This window comes from Nicotiana attenuata, unplaced genomic scaffold (assembly GCF_001879085.1).
Source record: "Nicotiana attenuata strain UT unplaced genomic scaffold, NIATTr2, whole genome shotgun sequence".
NCBI classification, from domain to species: domain Eukaryota; kingdom Viridiplantae; phylum Streptophyta; class Magnoliopsida; order Solanales; family Solanaceae; genus Nicotiana; species Nicotiana attenuata.
In genome coordinates, this window is record NW_017675821.1 from 44,887 (window position 1) to 59,000 (window position 14,114).

Genomic DNA, 14,114 nt, shown 5'->3' on the forward strand with positions numbered 1-14,114 from the left:
TGTTGTTGTTGAATTAAGCTATTTGAAGGCCAAACGGGCCTTCCAGCATCTAGTATCACCAATGCTCCAGCAAGTTTGTAACACGATTAAATGCATCGTATGGCCTTTTCTGAGGCTACTTTTGCAATTATGTCCCTGTTTGTCCAGTAGGCCAAAATTTGCCTTTAAAACTAATTAGAAATTGGGATGAATGTTTTATTCATAGACAAATTTAACCCACTAGCTAACACTAACAGAGATATAATTTAAATATAATTAATGGTCTCAAAAAAGGCCATTTGTGCAAATGCCTCTCTGCAACATGCACCTATTTGTGAACATTTAAAGCCAATTGATATAGAGAAAATCTCACTTTATACCCATTAATTCCAAACTATTTATCCTTTAATGCCCAGATCCAAACTATTTACTACTCCTACCCATACTCCCCAAACTATTTACCCGCTAGTTATGTCTCACACCACTAGAATCTTATCGTACATTCTACATAGGTGAGTGTGAAGAGCGTCAGAGTCCTCTCTGTCCTTTCATTCTTTTATTATTTGTTGACAAGTCAGTTTCGATTTATCAGCTTCTCTCAATTACTATAAAGTTTCCATCAAATCTTCTCTATCTCACTAGTAACCGAGTCCCCCCAAACCAATTTCTTCTATTCATCTTTAATTTCAGGTATAAAAAGTGAAATAATTCACACCATTACTACTACTACCACTACGTACAAATTCTGTGCATTTTGATAATACTACTAGGAGTTTTGCATTTATCAATCATGGGAAACAATATCTTCTCCTTCTAAATCGCCCCATCTGGTACCAAGTTTAAATGTTATAGTAAAGTTTTAAGGAAGAAAATAATTTTTTTGAAGATTTATTGTTTGATTCGATGTGGTGCTATAAAATATTGCTTATAGTATCTTCGAGTAAGCTCCCCAAATTTAAATTTTTGTGTATATTTGAATATCCACCATTGTTGGGCTTGAAGTTCAATTTTATTTTTGAAGATTTCTTAATTGATTCAAAGTGGGTGCTGTTAAATATTGCTTATAGTACCTTCTGGAAGTTCATACTGAAATTTGATAGCATTTGGACCTGATTTGAGGTGATTGAGATCGAAATTTTTAGTTGAAAATCGAAGAAGAACACAGCTACAGTATACCGCTACGGTATACAATATGCTGTAGGAGTATATAGCTATACTGCAACAGTACACTATTATAGTTTACAAAACAGTATACTGCTGCAGTATACTAATATACTATAGGAGTATATAGTTATACTGCAACAGTATACTATTATAGTATACAATATATTGTTATGGTATACTGTAATAATATGCAAGATACTGTAACAATATGCTGTAATAGTATACAATATACTATAATAGTATACTTATTACCCGTAAATTCACTTGTATTTTCCCTTTTAATTTGTTTTAAGCTTTTACCCAGCGTGAGGGGCAAATTGAAATTGCCAAAAAAAAATTACAGTATGCTATATGATGTAACGGTATACTCTTACAATTAGATCCTTTTAGAATTTTTTAAAGTTTTTATTGACAACTGATATTATTTTAGTTTAATAATTGAATTAATTTTTTTTAAATCATTGCGTACAATTGTATACCTTGTTGGTATAGCTATATACTATAGTAGTATCATATGTTAGTTAATATTTTTTTGATTGTATTAGCTACATTTAAATGGTACACAATTTGATTTTTCTTTAGTAATAATATAAGAAAAGAATAATAAAAACTAGTGAAAACAGAAAATGAAATTAGATTACGAAGAGAAAAAGAATATAAAAAAAAGAAGTTAAATGAAATTAGAAAAGGAAAAAAGGAAAAAATAAGAAGAAAACGAGAAAAAAGAAAAGGAGAAAAGGAAAAAAAAGAAAAAAGAAAAGAAAATAAGCATAGAAATAAAAAAGAATTGGAGAATAAGAAAAAATTCTCCACAAAACCTACTATGGGTAGGAAATGTAATTAGTTTATGGGTAGAAAAACAAATGGGTAGACAAGGGTAAATAATTTTATTTTTGTGGATAACTGTGTCAAAACCCCTTAAAAGAATCCCATGCGCTAAGATCAGTTTAGCAGAAGATTCAAAATGAAACAACTGTAATTATAATGGGCAGCAAGCTTTTTTATTTTTAATTTCTAAGGCAAACTGGCATTCCCCACTTTGAGAAATTGAATTCGTTAATTATGATGGTCAAACCATGGAGAAATTAAATGCTTTAATATAAAATGCACGGTTTGTCGGTAATCATAAATCATGTGTTTGGAGTAATTTCTGAATTCAATCGTTGAATAGAGAAGTTTTTATGTTTTTTTATTTCCTTTTGACAAGAGCGCATTTATTGTGTTTTTCTTACTTTCACTTCTTATTAATGTATTAATAACATAGTTCTTTACTTGTTAGTTGTGGTATTTCATTGGATACAGAGGTGAAAGCAAAAGAGAATTTTTAAAAGTTTATGATTTTAAATATGTTATGACATTTTTATGATTATAAGAGCATACCCTGCATTAAGCGAAAAAAATAAGTTTAAAGTTAAAATTTTCTAAATAATAGAAATGTGTGTTTCTAAACAAAGTAAAGAGAAAAAAGTCTTTAAATAGATGGAACAGAAGGAGTATCAATTTGAAGTACACAGTACAGCCATTTCGCCAACTTGTAAGCAGGGGCGGATATCGAGTATGTCCGTCCAATTCATCTGAATCCAGTATTTTTGCTGTAAAATATAAATTTATGTATAAAAATTTATTAAAATTGTAACAAATAGTAGGTCTGAATCCATAACTTTAAGCATACAATGGCTTAAATGCTAAATCCTTAAAAGTTGAACCCAGAAAATCTAAATCCTGAATCCGCCTTCGGTAAGCCAAACCATTCATATGCTCTATCACTCTATAGTCTATACTAACATTGCATATATGTAGGCACGCATTATATTTAATTTATAACATTGCATTTAATGCTGTATCCCTTTCTCTGCCCATTCATATACGTAAGGTATGTCAGTATTATTACTGTAATAAAGATATTTCTTTTAGAAAACGTGGTTCAATGATGACTTCTGGTAAGGGCTACACGTTATTCTGTCAGGAGTACACTATTGTCTTCTCCTCATGGGAGTTGAAACTTCACTATCTCTAATTTCCTCATTTATTTTTCATCTCCCTTTCTTTAATTCTTTTATCAAAACCCTTGGATGGAAAGGAAGAGGAAGAAAATATTAATTTCCCTTCCCTCGTTTAGTTACTTGGAGAAGATAATTAATCATGTTGCTAAAATCGAATGGGAGGCTGTAGTGATAAAATAATGTACATGTCATGAGCATGTTCCGGATATGAGCTGATACTGGCGGAGTCACATGTATTTAAGAGGTGTCAACTGACACATCGTCATCAAAAATTTATACTGTATAGCTAGGTAAATTTTTCTTCTTACGTATATATACTATATATTGACTCCTTTGTCATATTCGTGGGCTTATAGCCCGTTTGGCCAAGCTTCAAAAATCAANAAAAAAGAAGTTAATTCCTTCTTGATATTTGAAAAAAATCATATATTATGTACCACAAAAAAGAGCCCAAAAAATTAAATAAAGTGGACCGGAAGGAGTAATTAGTATCCTGTCTTCTAAATAGGAGCAGAGCTAGAGAGACGGAACAAGTTTATCTGAATCCTTCTCCGAAAAAGTATATATATATATATATATATATATATATATATATATATATATATATATATATATATTAGATGTTGAATCTTCCTAGTTTAATTTATTCGCTTATTTTTTATTTTAAATTTCCTTGGTGAAATTACTAGCTTGGTTTATTGGCAATCTTTTTAACTACTCAAAATCTATGTGTATGTACTACTAGTGTATTGATTACTCTTCATTTGGTCATGTTTCATTCATGATTTCTTGATTTATTTATTGTCCTTCTTCTACCCCCACACCCACCCCAGCCCCTACTTCCTCCTAATTCCAAGTTTTTTTTTCTTCTGATCTTATTCTGGCTCCAAACCTGAGTTTTACTGTGATTTCATTTCCTTCTGTTGATATTTCTGAAACAGCCATAAATTCCATTGAATGATCTTGTGACATGTAAAGGGTTTCACTGGCTAAGTGAAAAAAATTGACCATTTAAATATGGTGTAAATAACATCTATTTTTTTTCAGCCTGAAGGTAAGGTCCAAAAATAAGAAAAGCAGAAATGGAGGTGAGAAATAATAATGAAGTTGAATATTCTAAGATGGAGGATTATGAAGTGATAGAACAAATTGGTAGAGGAGCTTTTGGAGCTGCATTTCTTGTTCATCACAAGTTTGAGAAAAGAAAGTAATGTTTCTTCTTCTTCTTCTAATAGTTCTAGGTTTCTGCTTCATCTTCTTCATTTTCCCTTCTTGTATGAAACATTGCTATTACTATGTAGAGTAATTTAACTGCTTTTTTGGCTTCGGTCTTTTTTTTTATCTTCTTGTTATTCCTACTTGTTGCCTTTACTTTTTTCATCAGTTCTCTAGCCAGTGGCGGAGGGGGGATTACCGCTAAGGGGTTCAAAAAAGAAAAAAGTCAAGAAGATTGTAGCTAATGGAAATAGAACCAATGACTTTACAAAGGTTTTGGACCTCCCTAACCACTAAGCTATGCTTTTGGGTTGTGCCAAGAGGATTCAAAACATAATATATAGAGGTAAAAAACAGATTTTGCCTTATATATATTATATATAGTGTAATTTTTGGTGAAGGTGGTTCGGGTGAACACCCTCCGCCCTTGCGAGCGTCTATATCAGAAACAGTTTCTCTGTCCTTCCAGGGTAGGGGTAAGACTGCATACATCTTATCCTCCCCAGATCCCACTTGTGAGAAATTATTCGATTTTTTGTTGTTGTTGTATGAAACTGACTATGTCGATTGGTTGAATTGTGTAACCATTTCATCTAAAAGTTAAACTGCTAGAGAGAACACAATTTTATTTTCTTAATTATGTCTCAATACGCTCTCTCTCATATGCAGAGCTGATTCTTTTGATGTGCTAAACACGTAATTTTTTTCTAGATACTAGGTGACGGTATGTGATCATCGTATCTAAAAGTTTAAACTGTCATAAAGAGAATATACTTTTATTTTCTTAATTATGTCCTAACAGTTACATCATTAACCAAATAGAATAATCACATGATTCCCAACCAATGCTCATTAGTAGTAAAGATTTTCTTTGTGTCCCTTTTTTTTTTGGTTTTTGAATTGTGGTTTATTCAAAAAAAAAAAAAAAAATCAATTATGTTCAACTGTAGGTATGTAATGAAGAAGATCCGTTTGGCTAAACAGACAGAAAAGTTCAAGCGTACTGCCCATCAAGAGGTTAGTCACTTTAATCTTCAAATTAAAGCATTCCTTTAAATTAACACTAACCTTAAGAAAAAATGTTAGTATTACATTTAAATGAATCAAGTTCCGAAATGTAGATAAAATTGCCTTTTTAAATTATTAATCTTATTGCTAATTAATACTTATTATAATGATTTACTTATAATTATCTTATAAATGATCTATATGTATACATAAAGAGAAAAGAACCTAACATTAGTGCCGTAGGCACCTTGCTTGACACCGCTTCGTCATTTTTCTCGTAATCTATATATATAAGTAATTAATAAAATTAAAAAGATTGGGTAAATATAAACAATGACACCGCTTGTTATTATAGTAATTTATTTATTTATTCCCTTTTTTAAATATTAACACTGCTTACAAAAATTTTTGTGTACGCCACTGGCTAACATGTTCACTTTATTCTTCCTCAAACAAAAGTGGTAGATGGCTGTGATAAATTAACTTTCCTATTATTGCTACCAAAGGAATGTTTCATATTTTGGCACACCTAACTTGACCTGCTTTGACCAAATGCATTCTGGTGTAACAACCTCCCTGTCAAATATATAAAAGCAAACAATGAGAAATTATAAAAAATAAAAAAAAAAGTAAGATGTAAAATGTTTGGTAGATATTATAAATGTTAGAAATAACTTCCAACTTCTTTTCCTTACTGTCAAGTAATTATTTTTTCTGTCATAGCTTTCAATGTTATTAAATGAGAATTGTCTCAAGTTCTTGCACTTATTTTCCAACGTGGTCAAGACAAGATGAACCATCACAAGAACCTTAGGTTATAATTTTTTAATATAGTAATATAAAGGAAATTATTTTACGTATGCACAAGGCATCCCGCATTCACACAGGATACAGAAAAGAGCCGTACGCCCAACGGGTAGTAATATAGACAGTCTACTCTAGTGGCTGCTTCCACAAGGCATCCCGTGTCCACACAGGGTCCGGAGAAGGGCCCACCCCCCAAGGGGTAATAATGTAGACAGTATACCTTAATGCAAACACTAGTGACAGCTTCCATGGCTTGAACTCATGACCTTTAGGCCACACATAAATAACTGTACCGTTGCTTCAAGGCTTCATGACCTATAGGCCACACATAAATAACTTTACTGTTGCTTCAAAGATTCATGACCTATAAGTCACACGTAAAAAATTTTACCGTTGCTTCAAATCTTCGTTCATTCTATGCATGCAACTATTTCTATAAACAATTATCTAATTATAGAGTAAGTAATTATTCTTATCTGACCTTCAATTTTAATTCTTGCAGATGAATTTGATAGCCAAGCTAGATAACCCTTATATTGTAGAATACAAGGATGCATGGGTAGAGATGGTACACAATTAATAAACATTGTGAATCTTTTAAGGGACTGAATGTTTCAGTAAATTTAATTTCTTGTACTAAACTAATGAATTTTATAATTTTTTTTTTTTTTTTTTTTGGTTATGAATTAGGACTCCTTTGTCTGCATTGTGACAAGTTACTGTGAAGGTGGAGACATGTAAGTCTACCAAACATGGCTTTGTAAATTAGAATATTTTTTTTCATTATATTCTTTTGTTGATAGATCTTATTGTACTTATTTTCAGGACTGAAATTATTAGAAAAGCCAGAGGAACTTTTTTCCCTGAAGAGGTAATTGAAAAATGAGAATTTACTAAATTAGTTGTTTTAATATGTCAAAATAATTGTGACACTACTATTACCATAGATAAAATTCACTAATCACACTTAAATAAATTAACTCAAGCTTACTTTTGTTCTTCCCACAGAGACTTTGCAAATGGTTGACTCAGTTGTTGCTGGCTCTTGATTACCTTCACTCCAATCGTGTTCTTCACAGAGATCTCAAAGTATGATTTTTTATATTTTTTTTGTAAATATTGGTACGTATTTTGTCCGACCCCAACTTGTCCGGGACTGAGTCGACATCGTTGTTGTTGTTGTTGTTATGATCATCACATTAGAATTAACAGTTTGATTTGATTTGCTCCAGTGCTCTAACATTTTCCTTACCAAAGACGATGAAATCAGACTTGGTAAGAAGAATTAAACAGACTTTTTTACTATTTATTTTATGTTAGAAGCCTGCATTTTTCTTATTCTTTATGAGATTTATGTCTACAGGTGATTTTGGATTAGCCAAATTGCTGAATAAAGATGATCTTGCCTCTTCAGTAAGAAACCCTCCCTCTCTTTCTCTAGTAATATTGGCATGACGTAAGCTTAAATGAAGTAACATGGTCAATGAGAATTCATATAAGGGAAACTTACACAAATGTCCCAAATAAATCTCAACTTACCAACCTCTAGCCATTAGTCATAGACTTACCAAAATAGCCAACAAAAATTGAAAAACCAAATAATAGGGTTCTTTCTCTCAAAAAATCACATGCAAAAATCACCTTCCATATTTTTAAGCGTGATTAGCAACATTAGATACAAGACGGAAAGGAAATTTCATGGATGGGGTAGCAAATAAGGTGATGAAATACAAAAATCTATACAATATTCCAAAAATCTAAACGAAAAAGGAACTTTTTCAATGGGTATAGTTGAAATTCATTGAAAATATATAGATAAGTCAATATACAAAATTTGAGGAAGATTGGAGGTTATTTGGACTGGTTTTGTATCAAAATTCGTAATTAAATCGAGTTCAAAAAAGTCTTCTGCGACACATGTATCAAACATGTATCACGCATATATCACACACATAGGTATACATGGATATACATGTCATACACAATTGACAAATATGATACATATGTGATACACAAATGATACACAGTGTGATACACATCATTTTTTTTCATGTTCAGCTTTTACTTCGAATTTTCAAGTCAAACCACCTCAAAACTTCATCAAATCATCCCAAAACTGAGATTCAAGCTCCTTAAGTTGTGCCCAATCTATTCTAATAACAGCCACTCAAAACAAAGCAAAAATTTGATATTTTTTGCTACAAATAGTTAATTGGCTAATTTGGCTAATATTAGTAATATTTTATCAATTGGCCAATTTTTGTAATGAGCTACTTATAAATGGACATAGCTGATAATTTCCCCTTCATATAATCGATCTCAACTTGTTTGGGACGAAGCTACTGGTGTTGTTGATGTATTGGTGTTTTAAAATGTTCCACATTGCAACTTTTCTACAGTTAGTTATATTCAACTGTAGTTGTTTTAAGCAAATAAGTGGTCATTATTGTGAAGGGGAGCTTTGGCGTAACTGGTAAAGTTCTTGTCATGTAAGTGGTCACAAGTTCGAGCTCGGAAACAACCTCTTGCATAAATGCAGGATAAGATTGCGTGCTATAGACCCTTGTGGTTCGGTCCTTCCCCGGACCCGCGCATAGCGGGAGCTTAGTGCATCGGGCTGCCCTTTATTTATTTTTTAAGTGGTCATTATTAAGAATTTCTCAGCTACAACCTTTTCAAAAAATAGGGCAGCCCGATACACGAAGCATCATGCAGGGTCCGAAGAAGTGCCGCACCCAGAGGGTGTGATGTAGACATACCTATTCTAATGCAAACATTAGTAGCTGATTTCACGCCTCGAACTCATGACCTATTACACACGAAGAAAAATTTATCATTGCTGCAAAACTCCCTTACGATGAGTGACCAATGTAACAGATGAACCAGATGAATAGAGGGATGCAAGAAAACTTATATTTCATCTAATAAAGCTGATTGAGAGCTGGAGCATCTTGAGTAGTACTAATCTTATTATGATTCTTGAATTTTTCCATAGATTGTGGGAACTCCAACATATATGTGCCCTGAGCTCCTAGCAGATATACCTTATGGATACAAATCAGACATATGGTCTCTAGGTAAATAATCATCAAATTATACCTATGTTGCTCAGACTTTCAAATATACCGCCAGGTGCGTGTCAGATCCAAAGTACTGCATTTTCGGAGGATCTGACACAAATACGACAACATTTTTTGGAGTGTTCGAGCAACATAGCATTATACTACTTTAACTTGTTTTTTACCCTGAATTGCTTGCAATGATATAATGATTTGCTTGTCCAGGTTGTTGTATGTTTGAAATTGCTGCTCATATGCCTGCATTTCGAGCTCCGGTAAGTTACATAAGATCCTATATATCTTCTGCAGTTTCACTTCTGTAGTTCTATTCATTGAAAGAACAGGATTTAATTTGTAGTTAACCAAACAGGATATGCCTGGACTGATCAACAAAATAAACAGATCCACTGTCTCTCCACTTCCAACCATATATTCCTCCACGTTGTAAGACAATAAACCGATAGATTTCTCATTTTCACGATACGTTAAGTTTTAGACTAATTCATCAGCTTCGTGTACTGATTTGTTCGTTCCAGGAAACGATTGATCAAAAGTATGCTAAGAAAAAGCCCCGAACATAGACCTACGGTCAGTTTAACACACTCGCATTTTGTTGTATCCCAGAATAACGTTGCATATACATATATAACTGGTCTAATACTTTTTATGTCGTATAAATTCAGGCTGCAGAGTTGTTGAGGCATCCACATTTACAACCATACCTTGCCAAATGCCGGAACTTGCCACCAGCATTTGTATCAGTAGTTTCTGACAAAGAAGCAAAACATACTAATGAGTCAACTTCCAAGCCTACGTTAAGAAAAGATCAAAGGCTTCCGAAGGAAATTAGACAAGCCAAAAAACAAGACAAGGTTGTTGCAGTTGAAAAAGTTCATCAACTCAAAGGCGAAGCGCCTAATACGTGTAAAATCAAGAAAAATAACCTTCAGATCAAGAAAGTAGAAAATTCGGAGAATGAAAGACGCCAAAGCATATCCGTCAAGAAAAGTGGAAGTACTAATTCAAGAAGCTCCACAAGAAGTACTTTGACTGATCAACATGAAGCTGATACGAAAGAATTCGTAGCTGAGGCTTATAACATAACTGAGGGAAATGCGGGTACAGATCAAGAAAAGCATAAACCAACCGTTCATAGGCCTATAGAGAGCAAGAAAGATGCAAAATCTCAACCAGAAGAGCAAAATAAACGCACATTGAAGAAACCAGGAATACCAAAACCATATAATGAAGTTGCAGCAAAAGCCATTGATCATCTATGTACTAATCGGGATACAGAAAAACACGATGGTCATAAACGTGCAGCGAGTGAGACATCAGTAATGGCTACACTGAATTTGTTACAAGGGAAGAACAATGTGGGAATTAGTATGAGCAATGAAAGGGCAGAAGCACTAGAGTCATTACTTGAATTTTGTGCAGAGTTACTTAAGCATGAAAAGATAGAAGAATTAGCTGGTGTGCTAAAACCATTTGGAGAAGAAGCTGTTTCTTCTAGAGAAACTGCAATTTGGTTGTCAAAAGGATTAATGAATCTTCAAAACCAAGCTGAGGAAGCTAAAAGTGCATAGGTTTCTTGAAAAAATTCTTGTAAAATGTAAGCATTTGATTCTTGTTTTTGAATTGATCTTGAATTAATGCTTGTAGATAAAAGCTTAAAAACAGAAGAAGAGAACAAGGTAGCTCTGTGCTTATAACAGAAGTAACGGTAGAAAAAGGGCAGCCCAGTGCACTAAGCTCCCGCTATGCGCGGGGTCCGGGAAAGGGTCGGGCACAAGGGTCTATTGTACGCAGCCTTACCCTGCATTTCTGCAAAAGGCTGTTTCCGCGGCTTGAACCCTATGGTAAGAAACAATAAACAAACATATAGTCTGTTTGGCCAGGCTTCTAAAATCGGCTTATTTTCAAAAATACTTTTGGTGAAAAACAGTTTGTATTTGGCTAATCAATTTGAAAAACACTTTTGAACAACAATTAGTGTTTGACTAAGCTTTTAGAAACTGCTTCTAAGTGTATTTTACTCAAAAGGGAAGAAATTACTTTTTTTTGCTTCTCAAAAACTGCTTTTGCTTCTACTCAAAAACATTTTTTTTCCTTTCGAAGAATAAAGAACGAAAATGTTATAATCATGTGGCACTTAACATGTCATGTCATCGTACAAGAATAATTTTACATTATTATATGGAACGGTTCGGTTTTGACGTGTAAATAGAAACAGAAAATGTTACTTGGTCGTCTCCTTTCCTTTTCAAAGACAGCTATTGCAGAAATAGAAAAAGAAGAAAATGTTGAGAATAAAACAAGACGTGTAGACCTAAATCCATGTTGAACCTTTTTTGAGCTTTTAGGACTGTTTGCTCAAAAGTTATCACATATCTTATGAGTGCAAAACAATACAAATAATCACGGAAAAATCATAGCAAATCGTAATAATCCATTGGACCAAATGAAAGAAACGAAAATAAGTACTCAGAATTAGGGGAAGAAACATTAAAAACCTTTATTGATAATATTTGTTTGGTCTGCCTCTCCATGAAGAGGTTCAGAGCCTTACAATGGTGTTTTTCTCTTCCCATAAGATGGGTATATTTTTCCCTTCTCTCTCCTGTCTATAGTAGTGAAGAAGCAACCCCCTTTCTAGGGCTTCCACTCTTAGTATTTATAGATGTGAGCTTCGTGAGCTGGCAATAAATGGCCGTGGCCACGCTGAGGTTCCGTCCCCGTGGGGGAATGAATGGGCCGTGCCCTCGTAGATTCAATCGGACAAGAGTCGAATCCTCTTATAAATAAGTGGCCGTACCACTTATTAATTATGGATTAGCTCAAGAGGAGATTAACTCCGTTAATTACCGTGAGGTCAGATTCTGACCCATACAGTTAGTCCCTCCGCTTATTGAGGTCGTGTTTCGGCCGAGCTCGATGAGCGGATTTCATCGATTGTGATTTGAAAAAACTCGAATAAGGGGGTCGACTTATTGACGGCGGCGGCCTTAGTTGTTTACACGTTGGAGATGGCCGTAGCATTTCATATATTGGAGGTGGCCGTAGCCTTTCATATAATGGCGATGGCCATGGCCTTTCATATAATGGCGATGGCCGTAGCCTTTCATATGCTGGAGAGCCTTTCATATTTTGGAGATGGCCGTAGCCTTTCATATATTGGGGTGGCCGTAGCCTTTCATATAATGGGGATGGCCGTAGCCTTTCATATAATGGCGATGGCCGTAGCCTTTCATATGCTGGAGAGCCTTTCATATTTTGGAGATGGCCGTAGCCTTTCATATATTGGGGGTGGCCGTAGCCTTTCATATGTTGGAGATGGTCGTAGCCTTTCATATATTGGGGGTGACCGTAGCCTTTCATAGTTTAGAGATGGCCGTGGAAAATGAGTATGCGCCGGGTACGTATTTGGTCACGTCCAGAATTTTGAAGGCGTACGGCACATTCTTTCAGCGTTTGCAGGCCGTTGCGATTATTCTGACGGCGGGACGTTGGCGGATGGCTGAGAAGCCGCTTTGCGGAGCTTGTCATAATGACGCTTGCTTCGGCAGAATCGAACCGTTTTACGGTTGGTCGTGCAGTTAATGATGGCTATTGGGTTTCGCGAAAGTCATTTATGTTGCCTATAAAGGTGGATTGAGGCATTCATTTCTCATATCTTCATTGTTCATCTGAGAGAGAGACTCTGAGGAGACTTTTTCGTTTCGCTAATTCATCTTCTCTTTTCTTTCCTATGATTGTGGTATCATTTGTCTTCAGTAGATCAACAATGGCAGTCAGTTCTTCCCACGGTGCTCTTTCGGTAAATTTTTCGGTAGTTGGAGGGCCATCTCCGACGATGGGAGGTGCAGAACAGATGGAGTCCGGCGAAATTCCGTCGGTTGACGAGGTGGTTCCTCGGCCCGGAGGTCTGGCGATTGATTTCACCGTCGACGGTGGAGAGGAACCGGTGGATGAAGCCCCGTTGATGGGGGAGATCGGGATGGCCCGATTGCGGGAACAGGGGGTCGTTCCTACCCATGCAGACATCGTTCTCGCTAGAAGCGAGGAGAGGGTCCACACCGACCGCAGGGGATACTGCGTTTTCTACGCCTATCCTTTCAGGTTGGGGTTCAAGATCCCGCTCCCAATGCTGGTGGTGGATTTCTGCCGTTATTACGGGGTGTGCCCGGGTCAGCTCACTCCTTCCCTCTACAAACTGCTGGCAATGTTCATCAAGTACGCGGAATTGGCCCGAAGGGAGGTCACGCTGCAGCATGTGCTGAGTCTCTACGCTCCCCAGAGAGTCCGTGGTACCATGATTCAGGCGTGCCCTCGTGGGTCGAGGGGCCTGGTCATGAGATTGGATGACGAGGTCGACCCCCGCCCTTTCGAGCACTTCTTTTATATTAGGACCAAGCACCTGGTGGCGGATGCTACTGGGTTCCCAGAGGCTTGGAACCATGCACGTAAGTTCTTTAGTGGTTGAATTCTCTTTTCTTCCCCTCTTTGTGATTTGTGCTTATGAGCGTTAACTCGTGTCTTTTTTGTAGCCGACAGGTCGCCGCCGCCCCCATTGTCTTGGATACGTGAGTGGGTCGAGGCCGTACTCCCCCATACGAGGGGGATACGTACGTGGGCGTCTTTCTGGGAGAGGCATGGCCGTAGGCCCGCGGCAGGTAAAAAATTGATTTCTTCTGTTCCGCTTTGTTTCAGCTCTATTCATTAACCTTGTTTTCTTGTGATTAGGGAGGGCACGCCGCGTCAGGGCCCCTCAGCTGGCCTTCCGTCGGCCTGGTGCAGTTGCTCGGCTTACTGCAGCGCCGGTGTCGCGCTCAACACCGAGGGCGGCATCAGTCGAGTCTTCAGCGGTTTCTTCTCC

At 36.0% G+C, this 14,114-nt stretch overlaps 1 protein-coding gene across 1 annotated transcript; it reads left to right on the top strand.

Moving 5' to 3' along the window:
- The first annotated feature begins 3,916 nt into the window (after positions 1–3,916).
- On the top strand, positions 3,917–10,920 carry LOC109220479 (serine/threonine-protein kinase Nek6). Its single transcript, XM_019384949.1, has 13 exons — positions 3,917–4,353; positions 5,312–5,378; positions 6,679–6,744; positions 6,867–6,913; positions 7,002–7,047; positions 7,185–7,265; positions 7,409–7,451; positions 7,540–7,589; positions 9,172–9,253; positions 9,461–9,510; positions 9,606–9,679; positions 9,772–9,823; positions 9,919–10,920. The coding sequence occupies exons 1-13, from the start codon at positions 4,229–4,231 to the stop codon at positions 10,822–10,824; spliced, it is 1,689 nt and encodes a 562-aa protein (XP_019240494.1). The 5' UTR covers positions 3,917–4,228; the 3' UTR covers positions 10,825–10,920.
- Positions 10,921–14,114: the final 3,194 nt, after the last annotated feature.

Excerpts from the sequence above, each read along its gene's own strand:
- LOC109220479 (XM_019384949.1), top strand. The coding sequence starts at position 4,229 with ATGGAGGTGAGAAATAATAATGAAGTTGAATATTCTAAGATGGAGGAT. Across the intron at positions 5,379-6,678 it reads AGCGTACTGCCCATCAAGAG|ATGAATTTGATAGCCAAGCT; the intron begins GTTAGTCACTTT and ends TAATTCTTGCAG. Across the intron at positions 9,824-9,918 it reads GCCCCGAACATAGACCTACG|GCTGCAGAGTTGTTGAGGCA; the intron begins GTCAGTTTAACA and ends GTATAAATTCAG.